The 21,553-nt window shown below is 26.2% G+C and overlaps 1 protein-coding gene across 1 annotated transcript in view; it reads left to right on the top strand.

The window, feature by feature from the left end:
- LOC136084989 (uncharacterized) overlaps positions 1 to 21,553 on the top strand; it is a 61,201-nt gene that overhangs the window by 38,605 nt on the left and 1,043 nt on the right. Inside the window, exon 3 of the mRNA XM_065806381.1 lies at positions 8,702 to 8,824. Within this exon, the coding sequence (XP_065662453.1) occupies positions 8,702 to 8,824 (123 nt within the window). The remainder of the gene's footprint in view (positions 1 to 8,701; positions 8,825 to 21,553) is intronic.

The raw sequence follows: 21,553 nt of genomic DNA, 5'->3' as shown, positions 1-21,553 counted from the left end.
TTTGATGATGACTGAATGGAAATGAACTTTGACCTTTGGGAGAGAAATGCTTTCATTGATTTCATTATCAATGAATCTGGAATTTTCTTTGTTATCCAAATCTGAATCTTCCTCCTTGTCATTGTCGCTCTCCATTTTTTCCTCGTCCAAATTTTTGCTCTGATTTTTTTCGTACAAAACTTCCTGAACGGCCAGATGAACCCTGTGAGTGTAGCAAGTTTGATGTTCGGTAGGAACAATTTTCCCAAACTTGACCATCATTGAAGCCCAGTCAGTGACAGAACAAACAATGCAATCAGCCAAATTCAGTCCAAATTTCACTTCCACTCTCTCTCTCTAAGACAATTTCTGCTGCTTTTTCTGCAGAGAAAGATCCGGAAACACGTGAGTCCAAGGTTCCAGTGTTTGTTCTTTTGGTGAATGTTGATGTTGAGAAATCTTCGGTTTTTCAGGGATGTGTATTCATCCAGAGTGATGGAAAAAGGTTCTCCGGTCAACAACAATGAGTTTAGTTAATTTTTCAACTCAGCTTTAACACTGGCAGTATAGTTTTTCACCAGCTGAATGGCTTGTTTGTGGTTTTTTGGGAAATCGTAGCCTTTTTCTGTCATTGCCAACCAAATGAATGTGCTTTTGGTTGCATTAAAACTAAATTCGTCCAAGGCTGTCAGTTTTGAAAGAACTTCACCAATTGACTCTTAAAAAAATGTTGAGATTTTGGGGCTGTTTTGGCTGCAGGTTTTTTTGTTTCTTCCTTGTCCTGGGGCTTTTTTATCCCATGTTTTTGACCAAGATGGTACCACATTCCTGTTGTAGATCCTGTGAACTGAGTTTTGTTCCCACATATCTTGCAAACACTTTCAGAACGATCTTTTTCATAATGTTTCCAGACTCCAGACATTTTTTTATGAAAACTGTAATTATTTTATGTGTGTCAGTTGACTGACTAAAAAACTACTTGACTAAATAAATAATATTATTGAATAAAAATGAATGAGTAAAAAAAATAAACATTAACACTTTCATTTAATTCATAAGATGCATCAAGTGGCATCAGATGCCATTTGTAATGGAAAAATTAATTAAAAAGTTCAAAATTTGTTTGTTTTGATATGAATGTTTAATTAAAATGGCAGAAAAAGCTTAAAACGCTTTTTTCTTAATTTTTACCATTTACCATCAAAATCTAGCAGTAAATTGGTAAAAAAAATTTACCGGTAAAATGGTATAAAAATGGTAAAAGCTCAATCCTAGTTACCACATACACATACTTATCAAAAAAAGATATATGCAAACAATGAACATGTGGAAACAAAAACTTTAAAAATGACACAAGAAAATTTAAAAAGATTCAAAGTAAACTAAATATATATATATATATATATATATATATATATATATATATATATATATATATATATATATATATATATATATATATATATATATATATATATATATATATATATATATATATATATATATATATATATATATATATCAGGCCTTGTTACGAGATTTCGCTGCGTAGCGAAAACGCGTAGCGCATTTCTAAGTAACTCAACTCAGCAAATATATTTTGCATCGTTAGAAGTTATATTGCGTCACTAGCGTCTTTTCAAGTACCGCATTGTAATTAAAGTTATTTTATTAACGCGTTAAAAATCATACAAACGGTTTGTTTTTTTCTCACTATAACTAAAGTTACAAATAAAATCTAAGTTCTTATTAAAAAAATCATTTTTATTATTTTCTTCAAATATGAACTAAATTTTATTTTGAAAAAAATATTTTTTTCATGAAACGTAAAATATTTGTTTATTTTCTTATGATTTTATATTTGGTTTTTGGTTATTTTATTAACTGTTAATACATTTTTTCTTATTTAATTTGTGAACTCTTTTTAATAATGTTTTTAAACAATAAAGTTTTTTTTTGTTATTTATCAGTTACCGATAACATATTCGTGATCATAATTTATTTTCGTAAATTAAATGAACGTCATTAAAACTTTACGTTATTGAATTAACAATAAACAAAATATCTTATTAATAAACTATTTACATCAAAATAAATCGTGCATTTTTTAAACTTATTATGACTAAAAATAATTTTTATATTTAAAAGGAATTTATATATTTAATTCCTTAAGATAAAACTTAAAACACTTTTTTTTTTAACTAATTTTTTGATAGCAAAAAAAAAATTATGAAACAAACTGTTTCTTTAACAAAAAAATCTATTATTTTACAATTGCGGTTAAATGCTTTTACTTACGACTTTATTTCTTCTGAATAAACGTCACGTTAACGGTAATCAAAAGATAATTTAAATATTCTAAAAGATATAAGTTTTTGCGTAGCGCAAAACTGCTGAACGCGTAGGCAAATCGCCTTTTCGCAAGCAAAATGCGAGCTGCGTAGCGCTTCTTAACAAGGCCTGATATATATATATATATATATATATATATATATATATATATATATATATATATATATATATATATATATATATATATTAGGGTGGTGGCAAAAACAACTTATTTTAAAAATGTCAGCTGACAACCCCTAAATGTGAAGCAAAATTATGTAAAAATTTCAAAAATAATCATTGTTTTATAAAAAGCAGAGATAAAAAAATTATAATTAAAAAAATCTTGTTAAATTCCCTTTTTTTGTTATAAATTAAAAAATGTCATTTTCTATTTACTAAAATCTAAAATAATAATATATTTATAAAATGATTCATATTTTTGAAATTTTTATATATTTTTGCATCATTTGAGATCCAACATGACATACTTTTGAAAAACTTTTTTTTTTATAATATTAGGAACCTGTTTGATGTATAAGGGCCTTGTAGCACCCGTAAAAATATTTTTTATTCAAAAATTTTTTAAATCCAGTATTATTTTATTATATAAAACACATTTAGGGGTTGTCAGCTGACATTTTTAAAATAAGTTGTTTTTAACACCACCCTAATATATATATATATATATATATATATATATATATATATATATATATATATATATATATATATATATATATATATATATATATATATATATATATATATATATATATATATATATATATATATATATATATGTATATATATATATATACAAACAATACTCTTTACCTTCATTTTTTTTTTCATAATAACTGTAATCCTCGTAACAAAAGTTAACCTTTACATACAATACATGTGACATGTCATGTCAGTGTTGGCACAAAATTTTATTTTATTTTTCTAAATTTTCTAAAAAAGAACAAAAATAGTTAATAGCATCACAGAAATTTGCATAAAAAATAATTAGGCCTCATTCATACCCCTTCTAAAAAATAAAACTGCTAAAAAAAAATAATTAGCGCTCATATATTTTCCTTCTAAAAAATAAACTGTTAAAAAAAAAAAAAAAACTAAAAGAAAAACTAAAACAAACATAATGTAAACAATTTAAAAAATTAAAAGGAGTGATTCTTTCTACTTTATATTTAATAAAAAACTATTTTCTTTAATTATAATATGATCTTAACGATAATTATTTATCTTAATATGATTCTTTATGTAATATTTTTAAACTAATAAATAATAATTAAATTCCAAAAGGTAAAAAGTTTTAAATCTTGCTTAAGAGATCTTTCTCCAATGACCGCGTGCATTTTGAGAACGCACTCTTTCAAAGCCTAGTAACAAATGAAACAATGTAAAACGTTAAACCTTAACTGTAGCAATAACATTATAGATTTCACTGTGATATTCCCTCCTTATATAGTCTAACAATAAGCTTTCATTGTTTCATTTCATCGTTTCAATTTCAACATAGTTATTTTGAAAATAAAAAATTAAAATAATTAACAATTATAATACTTATTTATCATTTTATTGTTAAATATTTATACAGAATAATTTTTTTAAACAGAGATATAATAGGGCGGTTTTAGGACTTTATTTTTTACTCTTGTTATATGTAAGGTTCTTGTTTTTAAAGACGAACATCTTAATACTTTTCAAGAAAATATTTTTAAGATGATGTTAATAATTTGATGATGTTAATAATTGCTTTTGCTAGTTTTAAAATTATTATCCCTTTGCAACTCTCATTTTTAATAATTAGTCTAACAAAAACAAAAAATATAAAAAGTTCATATAAAGAAAAAAAAAAGTCTTGCTAAATATAATTCTTATTCAAAAAATGTTACTTTAATACTGATTTAATAACAAAATGAGGTGGAAGTGCAGGGTGGATAAAAATTTTTTTGGCGCAAAAACAAACATTGTTTATTTTTAAATACTGTATTTAATTTTCTATTTGTTATTTTGTAAAATCTTTTTATTTACAATACTTCTTGAATAGTTAACTGGTATAATTTAGTTGAAATTATGCTTATATCTTTGCTGATTAAAAAATTATCGCATCTGAGTAAAATAAATAAAATTTTTTGCTATAAATTCATAAGAAAAATCATTTATCAGTTTGAAAAATCAGCTTATCTATATCACAAAAAAAAAGTTTAAACCTTATTTATTCGGAATATTGTTTACCTTGCTTCAATACCCAAATATGATTTGAACATTCAAACAAATATTTTAGGTGTCTTTTGAAGGGGTACCAAAATTATCACCCTGCTGAAATTACCCTAGTTTACCCTATTTATTATGTTTTAGGATATATTTGGATAGATTGTATTTAAAATGCCTCAATTTATCTTTGCTTAAATGTCATTTTTTATGTTTCATTAATTTTTTAATCTTGTGCAGTGTAAAACAATGTCTTGAAAAAAAGTCGTCTAAAACTGTTTCAAGATATTTTTAGGCGAATGTTCAATTTTGCCAAATGTTTGGCGCATCCCTAATATACATGTAAACAAATATTGTACATGTATAATAAATGTACATATAAAAGAAAAAAATTTCTATTTTTCAAATAATACCACTTACCACTGCTATGCCTAATTCAATTGTTTATTAGAAGGTAATCTTGAGTAACATTTAAAAAGAACTAATAATATTATGAATCTACTTATTTAGTTTTAAGTTTTAATATTTAAAGAACTGTGAACAAGAAATGACTTTATTCCAATAATTACTACCTTTTGTAATTAAATCATCTTGTTTCTCTCAAGTTTTTTCTTTTGAAAATTTTCTATGCTCGCTTTTATAGCTTCTTTTTGTTTGTCGCAAAAAAAATTTTGTAATTTTTTTGTCATAAAAGTTAAGTTGATGCTCACATTCAAATTCAGGAAAGCCAAACATGTAAGTCCTATTTGGTACATTGTTAAAAGGATAATATTTTTTATATATGCTAGTTCACGAGAAATTAACTAGCTTAAATAAAAAATTTATTTTTTTCTTCAAAGATGTAAGATCATGCGCAATCATGGTCAGGCTTTAGGGGTGGGTGGGTCGTACCTTCCAAAGATAGTAAAATTTCAACTTATTGTTAGTAGGGAATTTTAAATGGAGAAAAGCACTAAAACAAAAACAAAATAAAAACCTTTAAAAAACATTAAAACAAAAGAACAATAGGCATCAAATTCACCATCATTTTCTGTTCTTTTAACAATAAAGCTGTTTTTAATTGAGCTTAGTTTTTGATGTCAAGATCAAGATGATTTTGATGTCAAGAAAAGGATTTTTAAAGGAATTTTCAACTGGCACTAAGACTCTTTCTAAGTAACTTTAGTAATTTTTTGGAGCTCCACCCTTTTATAGAGAATAAAATAAGGGCAAATTTGATTGCTGTGTTATGGTTCAACCTTATACAGCAATCAAATTTTTTATTTGATTGCTGTATAATGTTGAACCCTTCAAAAAATGAGAAATGGTATTTTTTTTGTTTCAAGATTTTTAATGGTGGGTAGCTACCTTAAAACACATTGGATGAGGACTTGTAGAACTACTATTTATGGTTGGTATGGTTGGTATATTTGACATCACCCAGTGTGATCTGACCGGTAATGGTAGAAACTATTATGGTGGTGCCAGTAACTTTTGGAAATATACCTAAAAAATTATTATGTAAGTAGCTGAAACACCAAAGGGTGTTTAAATTGGCTCTTTACTTACAGAGAAATATTTTTCTAATATAACATGCTAAAACAGGGTATTTTGAATAATTTTATTTTTTAAACATATAAAAATAACAATATTATAAAAAATATTCATGAACAAATAAATTAAACAAAATACACGATTTAATTTTAAATTGATTTAAATACAAGTGGTGTTGCGTGGTATTATACTGCAATGTAAAAAGGTTTTACAATTAGAACATGTGACGATTTCTTTTATCAACAAACAAATTAATTAATCAACAGCTTCTTTAACTATTCATATTATATAGTTATGTACAAATGAGGTTTTCTGAAAACCTTTTAATGTGTTATTAAAAACCACATTAAACTCATTTAAAGATTTTATGGATAACCAATAATATAATGATGTCTACTTACATAAATTTTGAGATGTAATATTAATATAATTATGAAAATGCAATAACTTTGGTTGAGATAATTACTAACAGCAATTTAAATTTCATGTATAAAATAAACTATTACAAAACAATTTGTACATACTATTACAATGGTATTAAACCAGGGTACAGTTAATCTAACAAACTTAGCACAACTTATATTCAAAAGTGCATCTGTTTTAGTATATTTTTGAAAGTGTCATAATATTTTTATAATATTAAAATTTTAAATATTTTTTTAATATTTTAATATTAAATTATCTTTATTATTATACTATATTGTGGTATAAACATAAACATACTTAAGTGCCAAACTTAAGTATGTTCTTGCTTATCACATTAGAATGTTTAGTAAAAAGATTGAAACAACCACCTCTTTAGCAACGGTGTAAATCTTACAAAATCAAAAAACTTACAAAAAACTTTTGAACCCTAAAAAACTAGCGCATGAATTTTAAAACCTGTCAACTTGAATTTATTGTAAGAAAACAAAAATAATAAAAATTACTAATTTGTTGCCCTCACATTTGGAGTTGGGATGGTAAATGTTTTAGGGTATTTTTGTATCTAGGCTCCAATCACTACAATTTTTATTTCTTAATCTACTTATAGATCGTTTCTATGCTACAGCTCGGGTTATAGGTATATTACACAGTGGCGTAGCAAAGTATTTTTGTTCAGTAGACATACATGGTTAAGGTTTCTGTTTCTCTGGAACAATATCTTTTCTTAAAAAAAAAAAAAAAAAACTCTTAAAATATATCTTAGGACTCCTAAACCTTGCAGCTCTAGGTTCAGTTGCTTGTGGGAACGTAAGTTTTGCTTATACTGGCCTTGCAGGAGCCAGGCTACTGATACTACATGTAGATAAAGATATTTAAGTAAAAAGTTCTAAATTTTTTATGCCCATATAAAAGTACCGTAGTTGTTTAAACCAAGATCTTTTAAGGTCTAAGGATCTTCTTGAGCAGTTGGACTTTTTTCGCATCAAACTGGCAAAAAAATCTTTACAAAAAAAAAGTGTCCTCTTAAAATGTTTGGGGCTCCTTAATCTCTAGGGCATGGTGTTATAGCCCCATAATTCGGGCAGGTTTAAACTTTCTCTCCTTAGTTTTTAAATAATAAATACATTTACGCAAAAAACTTGTATAAAAAAACTATTATGCCAATTATTTTCCTTTCAAACAAATTACCCTTTTAGAGTCTCCTATGGGTATATGTGCCTTCTGCTAATTGCCTTGTTTCAGCTTTGTCTAAATTCCAGACCTTTCAAATGGTTGGCCAGAGAGTAAATATTTTAGAGAGTTTGATTCAGAGAGTGGTTTTTATAGCTAAAACTATCATGGACCAGAACTAGAGAGGGTTTTAATCATGGGCAGAAACCTATTATTGATATTTTAAAACTTTAAGGGAAGAAATACCTAAAACTACGCAAATCAAGTGGTATGGCCAACTAAATGTTAGTGGTTTTAAGTTTTACTTTTTTGCATTACTTTTGTACAAAATCCTGTCAAAAATCATTTTAAAATTATATAAAAAGCTTATGTAATTAAAATTTAATTTATATAATTTACTTTTAATAAAGGTTTGTTATTACTTTTAAAATATAAAATTCCTACTTACAAAATATTATTTTATTTCTAAATTTAATTTACATTTGGTAGCATATTACTTTTATGTAATTTACTTTCATATGCAAGTTTTTTTTCAATATAGTTTTTTTTTCAATTAGTTACTTTTATAGGTAAATATAAATTACAGTTTGAGGAACTTTTATAATGTAATTTTCAAAAGTAATTAACTTTTAAACGTAAAAGTAAACAGCTTTTTCATGTGACTTACTTTTACATGTAAAAGTAAATTACTTTTTGATGTAATCTTCTTTCACATTTTCATGGTTATGATAATCATGTTGATAATGTTTAATAATGCATACGTATATTCAAAATATTTTAAATAATTTTAAATTGAATAAAAAATACTTTAGGATGTATAAGTGTTTATGCAGCCTTGGTCACAAACCTGGCTCTGGCCCCGGTAAATATCAACCCCGGTCGCTTACTAGGGGTACTGCCACCCAAATTATTTTTCTAGAAAGCCTCTGTCATGTCAGGAAAACTTTTTGCTTTTCACTGCATCAGTCAATTTAACTTTAATAATGCTACTTAATGTTATATACAAAATGTTCAACTTTCTTTTTCTTTTCTTTCTTTTTAGAAAAAAAAATATCTGCTCTCATCGTGGCTATTTGTGTACTATCTTTTTTTTTTTTTGTAATTATTGGAATCCTCATATATTTTCCTTTATTAAAAAAATGGTTGAAACAGTTGATTAGTCAATGTAAGTAAAATATTATTTTGTATTATCTTGCAATACTTGTTCTAAAATGCAAAATGCCTTTTGATTTAAACCTTGATTTTTCATATATATATATATATATATATATATATATATATATATATATATATATATATATATATATATATATATATATATATATATATATATATATATATATATATATATATATATATAAATGTAAATGTATATAATAAGTATTACTATTGCAATTAACCAAGTTTCATTTTAATCATTTAATTATTTTTAATTACACTTTTATCATTGTTCTCTAGGTTTATTATAAAGAGAAAGAGAATACATCTCTCTCTTCTCTTCATATATGCATGCATATGCAGGCTTTGTTAAGATTTTGGTCACATTTTAATTACAAAATGGCAATTTTTATCTAGACCTTAAACCATTGACGTTATGCCAAAACTTTTGTCGATTGGAATATTTAAACAGTGCTTTAAAATAGTTTATGCAGAAAAAATGAAGCAGTAATTGATTGTTGTAAAAAACATTTTCATCACAATCGTGAAATAATTTTTTTTTATATATTAAAAAAAAAACAGATAGTTTAATTTTATAAAGTTCAGAGTGATAGGATGTTGTGTGTGTGTATTTTTTTTTCTTCTCATGTTTAAAAAAATAATTGCATCAGTTAATATTACAGCAAAATATGCTGAAAATAATCTCATTATGAAAGCCTATTTTATATTTATTATTATTATTATATTATTATAATTGTATAAATATTTTGTGTTATTGTTATTAAAAATTATGCTTTAAACTTTAATAGTTTAATAATATTTAAATATTCTACCAGATAAAACTAGAACAACAAACCAGTAAGGTACAATAAAAATTAAAAAAAAAAAGAAATACATGAATAACAAGAGAATAATGCAACAGTCTAAAGTGTTCAAATATTTTAAATAAAATAAAAACTTACATGAAGTGATCAAATGTTTTAAACAATCTGTGATCAATTGTTTAAATTAAAACTTTTATATCTTATTCAACTACTATAAATCAAATTAAAGAAATATTAAAATTAATAATAATTAATTTAAATATTAAAAAAATTTAATTAGATATTAAAAAAATATATTAAAAAGTTAATTTAAACCATCTGCAGTTAATTTACAAAGCACAGAAATTTTGTGCTTTGTAAAATAACTTAGTGACAAAATATATATCATATGTAATGTGCTTTGAACTTTGCAAGAATATAAAAAATTTAAATCAATTTACAAAGCACATAACATATATTATGTGTTAATTGCTTTGAACTTTGCAGATCTTGGTTACATTCATTAAGAATGTCATTTTACCATTTTGAATAAATTTGATATAACTGAACCAAAATGTCAGCAAGGAGCTTTTTTAAGTGTGTTAATCAGATTCAGCATCTTTGAGAGCACAAGAATTCGTTAGGCATATATAAGATTTCTAAAATGACCAGATTTGCACAACCCTTTATTTATATGTATGTATGTATGTATGTATGTATGTATGTATGTATGTATGTATATATATATATATATATATATATATATATATATAGGTATGTTACAAAAATACATTGCCGTCCGCGATATTTTGGCTCCTTATTTGTGTGACAAACTTCGCATGCGTTTTAAAAGTATATTAGTTCTTCGTCATTTTTACTCGCTTCGTCATTTTTACTCGCTTCGTTTTATTTAAGAAAGAACTACACTTTTATTTAGTGCTACAGTTTAATTTTATTCTCCATCTCATTCTTATTTGTGCTGGTTTGAGATTTAAGGTAAACTATTATGTTTAAGTTTAACAAAAATATGAGCATGGACCTTTATTAAACTACTGTGGCCATTTACAACGATCGATTATCTGTGCTCTTAAAATATTTCAAGTTTGTAGGATCTTCCCCTGACATCTATTTTTTTTCCCCTAGATTAGAACTTTTTATGTTTTTAACAGCCACTATTAAATAAGCTATTAAAATCTTTTATTGCGAATTTTTTTTAGTAACCAAACTAGTGTTGAAGATTTGATTTACTTTTATTTTTATTCAAAATCATAGGCATAACTGCTAACTAAAAGAATGTCTGTACCAAATCATCCTATCAAGAAATATGGTGTAGGCCAGCTGTACATTAATGATAATTTTTCAGCAAATCTTCCATTACCTTTTGGAATTCCAGTATTAAAGGGTCATGTTATGTTCACTTATTATTCAAATGGGTCCAATTTAATTAAAACATTTAAAACACTTTTAAATTTTCAAAAAGCTTTTGATTGATATAATCAAACTATTATTCCAATACTGGTGTTAGAACAGCAACGTATAAAAAAAGGTTTAAAATATCAACTTCGTTTACAAACAGTAGAATTAGAAAAGTAATTAACAACTTTAAGAAATTCAAAAACATATCAACTGTTATTAGATTTCAACACTATAAATCTCTTTGTAATGAGCCTTTTGAAATTAAATCAGATATTAAACAGTCTAATAATAAAATAAACTATTCCTATGTTCCAGTAAATGTTGAACCTTCTACCACTAATTGTGCATCGTGTGCTTATCTTAGATTAAGGTTGCATAAAGCCATCAGTGATAGAGTTTTTATGAACAAAAAAATACTGAACATATAAACAGCCTAAAAAGTTTGTTACAAAAACAAAAACATATGCGAGTTCTAAACCAAAAGCTGAAGCGAAAAGAGGTACAGATACTCAAGCTTAAAAAACATGTGTGATCCAGAATACCGGTTGAGAAAAATTATTAAAATGTTAAAAAAAAAATGCAAGTATTTAAAAAATGAAGCAAAACAGGCAAAAACAGGCAAATAGAAATCAACTCTGACCTTTAAAATGTTAAACAATTGCATCAACAATTTCAAAAAAAAGAAAAATATATAACTGCATTGCAAATAAATAATTCAATTCTTGAAGAAAACTTATGTGAAAAAAAAACTTCTCCCTAATGTTCAAAAATAGATCATAAATCATAGTATCAACATATAATTAATACGGTGGACCATCTCATTCTTGTTTCATCATAGTTTAACAGTGCAAACTATCAAGAAACTCGTAAAGCAAAGATAAGGAATATTGTTAATACAATGACTGATAGAGTAAAAGTAAATCATGCAACTGTTGAATTGTTGAATGAATCATGGGATAAATCATTAAATGAGCTTAATTGTCATCTACATCCTTTAGAAACCATTTCCATTATGTGTTGTTTAACATTAAAAAAATTAGAAAGTGCTTCTGGAAAACTTTTCGGAAATAATTGTCTTGCAGGTAAAATTATTTTACAAATGAACAAGATGAGGCTTATAAACAGAAAAGGTGATCCCAGAGGCTTTTGTTTATTCTTAGAATCTGAAGGTTCTTCATGTGGTTTGATTTTAAGAGTTTATTCTGCATATCATGAAACTTTTAAAAAGTTTTTAGCCACTGTTAAATGTGGTGGGTCACAAACAAGTCTACGGGAAGATTTCTCAACTGACATTGCCTTATCAGAACTTCAAGTTCTCAAAATTTTGGGTAAACTATTCACTGGTCCTTGGATAAAGAAATTTTATACGTCAGTAGAAAATCAAATTCATCATCTATATGGAATTAATATAGCTCAAACTGTTATTAATGTTTTAAAAAAATATACTATGGCCCCATTAGATTTGTTAACTTGTGCAAATGACTTTTTTTGGAGAAGAATTACCAAGTAATAGCATGCTTCTTTCATTAAGAAAAAAACCATTAAATGAAGAAATGTTCTGTAGACAAATGTCTCCATGTCTAACTTGTGTGGATGTTCTTCACAGACAATATAAATGTTATTTCAAAATGGAAATAACAAAAGATCTTTTGATTGAAACTAGATCTGTTAGAGTGAATAACATTGATGCAGAGGAGGTGATGGGCATGTTTAGTGCTGCTAAAAAACGTTCCCCTAATGCTACTTTGTGCTATTTGTCATCTTGAATACGAGCACAAAAAAACAATGTTCTTGCTTTTATTGATTCATGCAATGAAACTGAACAGGAACAAATTATAAATTTTGCAAATTCATATGGAAGAAAGAAAAGGCAGCAAAATTGTAGTCAGTACTTAAAATTGCGAAAAGAAATGATAAATATAGCAAACCAAAACATAAGTAAAAAACAAATTTCAGATAGAAAAAAATAAGAGAAAAGAAGTGATATTCTAGATATTTTAGAAGGTAAAGTAATTGGTTGAAAGATTTTTCATACTTGGAGTGATGATGCTACTTGTCAGGCAACTTTTTACAATGAAAGAATTGAAAAAATGAAAAGAAAAAATAGCCCTTTGTATGTCATTGCTTACTGGACTAATGAAGCTGATTATAATCTGGCAGAAGATTTTGATATTTCGAAATTTGCTTTAGTTGTAGATTTCCTTATCAAGGATTTGGTATTTGCTAACTAATTGCTAAGTAAAATTATTTTTTAAATAAAATTATTTTTTTTCTTTTGTTGTTTAACACTTATATTTTTTTAATTTTTGTTAGTCGTTTTCCCCTGTTAGTTCAAAGTAAGATAAGAGACATAAGTTGTAATAAATAATAATATCTTATCTTTTCTTTTGAAAAAATGACAGGGATGCAATTAGACATTAATTGTCTGAAATTAGTGAGATAATATCTTACCTTCTAAAAAAACTACAGGGGTTGTAGCTAAAGGATTATTCACATATTATATAATAGGGAGGGGGTTACATGTAATAATATCCCTGTTTATAGTGAAAGTGATGAAGTTTTTTTGCGGGAGAAGGGGATGGAAGGGGGGCTTGGTATAATGACATCAGCAAGCATAAGTGTAAAAGGTTTTTTTTGTTCTTCTAGTTATTCAAAATCTAAAATTTACAAGTTTTTAATTTTCAAGTAATTTAATGCTTATTTATAGTTAGTTATGAAATAAATTTTTTATTGTTTGGGGAAAGAGGGTGGGTGGGTTGTGTAGTCTACTAAATAGTTTTGCTTGATTACAGGGTGGAGAAAAAATTTTTAGAGTAGATCTCAAATTAAGCTCTAAAAGGGTTTAATAAGTTTAGAAGTTAAGATTATTAGAAAATGCTCCCTGTTTTATATAGGCTTTTTTTTCTATGATATTTTTTCTCAAACGATCATGGTTTTTAAAATATAATATTTATTTTGTATAGTAGTGTGAACATTCACACCACCCATTGTTTATATAAAAAGTTATATATTTTTTGGGATGAAAAACTGATCAAGCTGTCATTCAACTATTGGAGCATAAAAGAAATGAAAATGCAATCTTATTACATTATCTTAGATATAAACATTATTTTAAATATGAGCCTGAATGTTTTAGCATCTTCAGATACCTAAAAATGTTTGTTTTTTGTTTTTTGATTCATTTTAATTACTTTTTTTAATAGACAATCTTCATAAATTTAGATATTGTTTTTATTTTTTACAGTTTAAGTTTACTTATTTAACGTTTAAGTAACTTTAGATATCTTGTTAAAGGAATGAGGGTTTTATGAAAATATTACAATATTCATACAGTATGCAATATTAAAATTTTTTACGCAGAGTACGTCGCTGCCAAATGAATATTATCTGCGTGAAACTTAATCACGAGTGTGAAATATTGGTCCTAACATTTGATAAATAAATATACATAGTTTTCAAATTAAGTTTACCCAATAAAAATTTCTACAGGTTGCATATAACTTATAAGAAAATTAATTTTTAAACTGTAATTTTAACGTTAAACTTTTTAAGATAAATGTTTTATAAAGTGCGCAATAGTAATTAAAATGTCGCATTAGTTTTATTATCAAGTATTACAGTGATGGTGGTTTTTATATATTTGCAATTTTAGTTTAATAAAGTAATGCAGTAATGATTTATTTTTTCAAAATCAAAAAAAAAAATTCAGTTATGTGAAGATATAAATAAGTTAGTTATTTTTTGTTATAAAAAAAAATTTGATCACACAATTTAATGTAAAATCGAAACCAAAAATAGGCGTTTTTTAAGACACAAAAACACTAATAACTTTTTAAATTTATATTGATTTTTATAAATTTCAAAAGAATTATTATGCAATTTTTTCACTCTTTAATTTAAGTTTTTAAATGTTTTTAATTTTTTTGTAACATACCTATATATATATATATATATATATATATATATATATATATATATATATATATATATATATATATATATATATATATATATATATATATATATATATATATATATATATATATATATATATATATATATATATATATATATATATTTATGTATTCATATTATATTTCAATGTATAAATGTATCCTTAATATCCCAATAACCATTAAATGTATACATTAAAACCCAGCTAACCACACTTACTAATACTATAATTTAGGCTTAGGCTGAGTCTGGGACATTTACTATGAGTAGTTCTCTATTTCCACTTTTAAAATGTGTTCAGTTATAAAAGATTAAATTATTTTTATATATTCATAATAATGTATTATGCATTATATCCTAGCTCTGGCTTACAACTTTTATTTTTTAGCTGTCTTTAGGGCCCAGGCAAAATACTACCAGGTATCTATCCCCTATAACATTTACAAGTTACATTATGGATTGTAACGTAAATGGGATTCATTACGTTACGTGTAAAATGTCCGTTATTTTTACGTAACTGAGACGTAACATTGTAACGCAGCGCTACGTGAAAAGTGTTACGTAGCAACACGTAACATTTTGACCTAATGATATGTAACATTCCCCTATAACATTTTTAGGTTACGTTACGTATTATAACGTAAACCAGATTCATTACGTTACGTGCAAAATGTCCGTTATTTTTACGTAACCGTCACGAAAGATTTTACGTAACGATACATAACATTGTAACGTTACGTGCAAAAATGTAATTTTTGCGTATCTGAAAATTGTAAATGTTACGTATATTTAGTGTCTTCTGTCTTTTATAATTGACCCCTGCCCTCTCCCCATCCCAATCGTATTTACGCCATTTACAGATATAGATATAGGTACAGGCGCAATGGAGTGTTTATACATCAACTGTGTATTGTTTCATGTACCTTCAAATTTTCTACCGCATTGAAACCTAAGTTATAATCAAAAAAGTTGCAAAGAAAACTTTAGTATTAAAAATGTTTTTATATGCTGTCTTCGGATATATTAACGATTTACATCGTTTATGAGATTTAAAAGAAGTTTCTTTTTAAATCAAACCGACTAGCAATCTAATTTAGCTATAATATAAGATATAGGAATTATTTGCCATCTTCTACACATTAAATAAAATGACAAAGTATAATATAATTAGATTGGATAGCTCGTGGGTTTCATTTAAAAAGATTATTTTTTAAACTTATAAATTTAACTGCTTTTGACCAAATAAAACGCAATGCAACTTTACATAATCTAACTATGAGACGCAATTAAAATCCGTATTGATTTTTTTGACGTTATGTTGGGTCTCAGATTACACTTGTTAAAAATGCACTGTTATGATTATAATTGTTATGGTTTATTTTTTTAACTTATAATTATAAGTTAAAAAAAACCATACTGGTATTTTTTTAAACTTTTAACAATGTACAAAAAATTAGTTGTAATTTTTTTTCATAACAAATTTGTCGCGAAAAAAATGTTTGGATTCGCGAAGATGCAATTAACTAATTGAAACTGCGATTTGAATTTTTTAACAAAAAAATATTTTTCCAAAACTTTTTTTAGTTACTAACGTTTCAACAAATGCATCGGTGAATACCATAACTCATAAATGAATTACATTATTTACCAAATTTGATTAACTAACAATATTGTAAATACATTGAATACATTTGCCCAGGACATTGTTATAAAAAAAGTATTTTTTATAAAAACTAACCCACAAGCAATCTAATTCCTTATATATATTATATTCACTGTAACCAATCCTCACGTGCTGATTCGTATTATTTAAAAACTAATTCTCGAATTAGTTTACAATTAATACGTAACTGCTGTCATTAGGTTAACCTAATTTCGGCACGTTTTCTACCTATTGCACAATCTAACATCATGTGCAATCTTGTCCAAAGCCTATCCAGTCAGGCATAATTTCATATATCTCGATGTAATTTTATCGCAAAGCACTCTGGGATGTCCTGCCGGACCTCAGAATTTTATAATATAAAGTAGCAAAACTTATTTTTTTTATGTACCCAAAAGAATTTCGATCTAAGTTATAACGATGCCATCATTTTGTGCTGCTATAAACTGTGGAAATAAGAGTGGAAAAAACTGTAAAGATATTTCATTTTTTCGTTTTCCTTAAGACGAAAAAAGGCAAGCTAATTTATATATTATTTATAATAACTTTTTTTTTCATCAAAAGTTTATAAAGTTATTATTTTAGTATTTTAAAATATATTCTTTTATTGTTTAATTTTTAGATGTAAACAGTGGGTCATCAACTGTCGTAGGAAAGATTTAGACGAAAAAGATTTTGTATTTTTAAACAAAAACTTTTATTTGTGCAGTAATCATTTTGAACATACAATGTATTATTCTACAAATAATAATGGAAAACGTTTGTTACAATCAGCAATTCCTACTATTTTTAACATCCCAAATCCTCCTCCACTTGTTGGTAGCAAAAGGAAATCACCAGTTGAACGTCATTCATTTCCAGCAAAAAAGCAAGTTGTTTGTTTACCTGTTAATTCAGATAGTAATTTAGAGAACAAAATGTCTACTAATGAAATAAATTTCAACAAACTTCATAGGTTACTATTAACATTGCGAGTCAAAAATTCTAGACTACATAAAAAAGTTCGACATTTAAAATCCAAACAAAAAATCCAAAAAAACTGTGAAGGGTCTATAAAACATATTTTAAATTTATCCAGGAAATACTTATCTCCTATATAAGTTAGTTTTTTTAGAAGTCAATTAGAAATGAGTAAATGAGTCAATAAAGAAAAACGCTGGGCAGTTTGTGACAGAGTTTTGGCTTTGCGAATTCTGTTTCATAGTCCTCAAACTTTTAACGTCTTGCGAACAATATTCTGTTTACCAAGTCAAACCTGTTTATTATTATTTTTGTCCCGCGTATTTTCAGATCTTCAAGAAGGGTTTTCTACTCGATTGTTTTCTTTATTAAAGTTACGTGCTGATGCAATGAATCCACACGATCGTAATGTCAGTCTTGTTATGGATAAAATGTCATTAAAGCAGCATTTAGAGTATGATAGAAATTCTGAAAGGGTTTATGGTATGAAAAATGGAAAACTTTTAAATCAGGCTCTTGTAATTATGGTTAGAGGCTTGGCAAATAAATGGAAACAACCAATAGCTTATTTTTATAATAATTCATCAGTATCAACAGCTGACTTGTCTTGTTTACTATGTGGAACCATTTCTAAGGTTCAAGAAACTGGTTTACACATTAGATGTGTAGTTTGCGATCAAGGATCTACTAATATAGCTGCCTTACGTTTGCTTGGGTTTTCCAAAAATTTACCATACTTTAAGGTCAAACTTGCCACTCAAATTTTTAGTTATCAAGTTGCTTCTGCATTATATTGCTGCTCTAATACAAACTTACTTCCTTTAAGTGTGTTACCAACAGCAAGATTTGTTGAACGCATGGATACTTAATTCGATATATTGAATTCATATAAACTATATGCAAATAAACCAGCTCGTTGTGCTCTAACTTTAAAAGGAGCAAGTATTTCTCAGTTGAAAGAGTTAAAGCATTGGATTGAGAAATGGAAATTTTGCAATGTTAGAAGTCAAGCAAGTATATCATGTCATTGGGGTTTAAGTGTCACAATAAATAGTGTTCTAACCTTGAGTAGAGAGCTAATTTCTGAAGGTTTTCAGTTTGTTTGTACTTCTCGTTTTAATCAGGACTGCATTGATAATTTTTTTTCCATTATTCGAAGCAAAGGTGGTTGGAATGACCGTCCAAATGTTAGACAATTTCGAGCTGCCTATAGAAACGCTTTATTACTTATCTATAGAAAAAAGCAAATCCAATAGCAACTGTATAAAGGATTCAAATTTTGAAACAGCTTTCAATCTAAATGATTTTATGAAGTGTTGTACTCAAACAACCACTAATTGTGGAATTTATGAAACAGAAAATAACATACCTAAAGGAATATCTAATTTTCATCCAAGATCATTTTATATGTTTACTGGAAAAATTTTAATGCAACCAAAGGATCAAGCCCTTTTACACATGGCTGGATGGCTTATTCAAAAGGTTAAGTTATGTCATTGGTGTGCAGATGTACTCTTTCTTAGTTCAGCTGACGATCCATCAGCTTTTATGTCACTAGTTTGTAAAATGGAAACAACTTTTATGAAATGATTCTCATCAATAAAACTAAAAAAAAAAAGTCATTTTCAGTTTTTGCACAATCAACATAAAGAACATGCGCTTTATTTGAAAAAAAACATTGTTCTGTTTTTTGTTATTACAAGAATTTTTTATTTCATAAAATTTTTAAACAGAGACATAAACCCACGCAATAAGTCAAATGCAAAAAAAATTGCACTTATTCTTCATAATTAATATATTATGATACTATTTTTTTTTTTTTTTTTTTTTTGTATTAAGATGTGCTAATAACTTTTTAAAAAAATTATGTTTTTTGTTATTACAAGAATTTTTTATTTCATAAAATTTTAAAACAAGAACAAAAACCCACCCTATAAGTCAAATTGCAATTTCAAAAATATTGTACATATTGCCCTTTGATATATTATGATATTATTTTTTCAATATAATTCTTTGTAATGAGACTTATTTATGTTATAATGTATAATATTAATAACTTTTGTTAATGTATAATGTTAATAACTTTTATTTTTAATAAAATAATTTTATGTTCTAAAAAAATTACACTAACTTTATGTTCTACAAAATGTTTTTTCCCCATTATTTTATTCTTATTGAAACATTCTAATGGTAATCTTAACTAAATTGATGTATCTTAATGTTACAAAATTGATATATCTTTAATACAAAATTGAGATTAGCAACAAAGTTGATTAACTAAAAAAAAAACTGTTTGTGTTAGTTGCGGAAGTGGTCCGGCAGGACATCCCAGAATGCAATTTCGATCAATTAACAAGAGTTTCGCGAAGTGGATAGGCTTTGATCTTGTCCGCTTTCTGTATGCTATCTTTCTAACACGATTACTTCCATCTTTTGCTCTAAGATAACTTCGTTCTTCCAAAACTCATTTTACTCTCGGCCGTAAAGCGGTTATGACGCTCCTTCTTGGGGGGCTGAACATGTCTTTGCGTGCCTTGGTATGGTGGTCTCTGTATGGCAACTAGCCGGAGGAGAATAAACCACAATACCTAATTCTCGAATTTAATGCACAACTACCAAATTCTCGAATTTAATGCACAAATTTAGTTTATTTTACGTTACGTTACGTCTATCTTGTTACTTGTTTGAGTGTAACCGATTAAGATGTAACGTTACGTTAAAAAACTCCATTTATGTCACGTAGTTTAGTTACGTCTCGAATCTTTGTTTGGTAACGTTACGTTACGTCTTATTTGGTTACACTTTATAAAGTTGAAAAAAAAAGCAATTGAGACGTAACGTTGCGATTTTTTTTTTTCGTGACACAGTAACCAATTGTGACAAAGCTATTTTACAAAAAAATAAAATAAAAGATGATTTTTAGCAATACGGCAATATAAAACAAACATTTACTGCATTATCAAGTTTATTTACTTAATATTTAATTAAAAGTTAAAGAATGTAACCTTGTTACTAATTGTAACCGATGAAGACGTAACGTAGCTTTAAAATGTTATAGGGGATTGTAATCTGTTGTAGTTATCTATATAATTATTTTTTGTTCATATGTGTATATGTAAATGTATGGAGAGAGCTATTTAGAGAGAAAAGTGAAGTCAGAGAGTGTAGACAGATATTTTACAGAAACTGCAACTATATGCATAATCGGCTTAAGTTTATTGTTATACATAATATATCAAGAAACATCATAAAAAAGGTTGAAATTTTATAAACATTTTTGCTTGTGGGTTTATAAAAACTCGTGAAGTATTACGCTTGTATTATTTACCAAAAAAAAGTAACGTAACAAAATCTAGATATGAAACGTTAAAATACGTCTAAAATATAGATTTTTTTAACGTTAAGTTACGTTTCAGTCTACACTTTTTAAAAGCGCTTTTATAAGTTAAAATAAAATAATTCAAACGTAACTTTGCGAATTGAAACTTTTTTTTTTTCGCGACAAATTAGTTAAAAAAATAAAATTGACTAGTTAAGACAAATCTATTTTACAATTAAAATAAACGATAATAATTAGCAGTTTAAAAAACAAATATTTTGTAGTTACAATTGTCCTGACAAACGCTTACATGATCATGAGTTACGGTATTTAACAAAATTGTTTTATTTATAATATTATTTAAGTACTTGATTATTTATGATTTTTGAAAACGCAATAACACGCTTCTCAAAAATATTGTAAAAAGTATTTTAATAAATTAACCCACGCTTGTGGTTTTTAAAAAAAAAATACTTTTTAAAGATAAATACAACTTTTAAAGCTTTAAAAGTAACGTAACGAAAAACAAACAAAAAAGTACCTTTAAAAGTTAAAATAACTTAAGCTATCTAAAATGTTATAGGGGTATTTATTTCCACTTTGAAAGTGAGTTTAGTTTTA

Source organism: Hydra vulgaris, chromosome 09 (genome assembly GCF_038396675.1).
Source record: "Hydra vulgaris chromosome 09, alternate assembly HydraT2T_AEP".
Taxonomy (NCBI): Eukaryota; Metazoa; Cnidaria; class Hydrozoa; order Anthoathecata; family Hydridae; genus Hydra; species Hydra vulgaris.
Note: the sequence above shows the minus strand (reverse complement) of the source record. Positions and strands in the feature narration are given on the sequence as shown.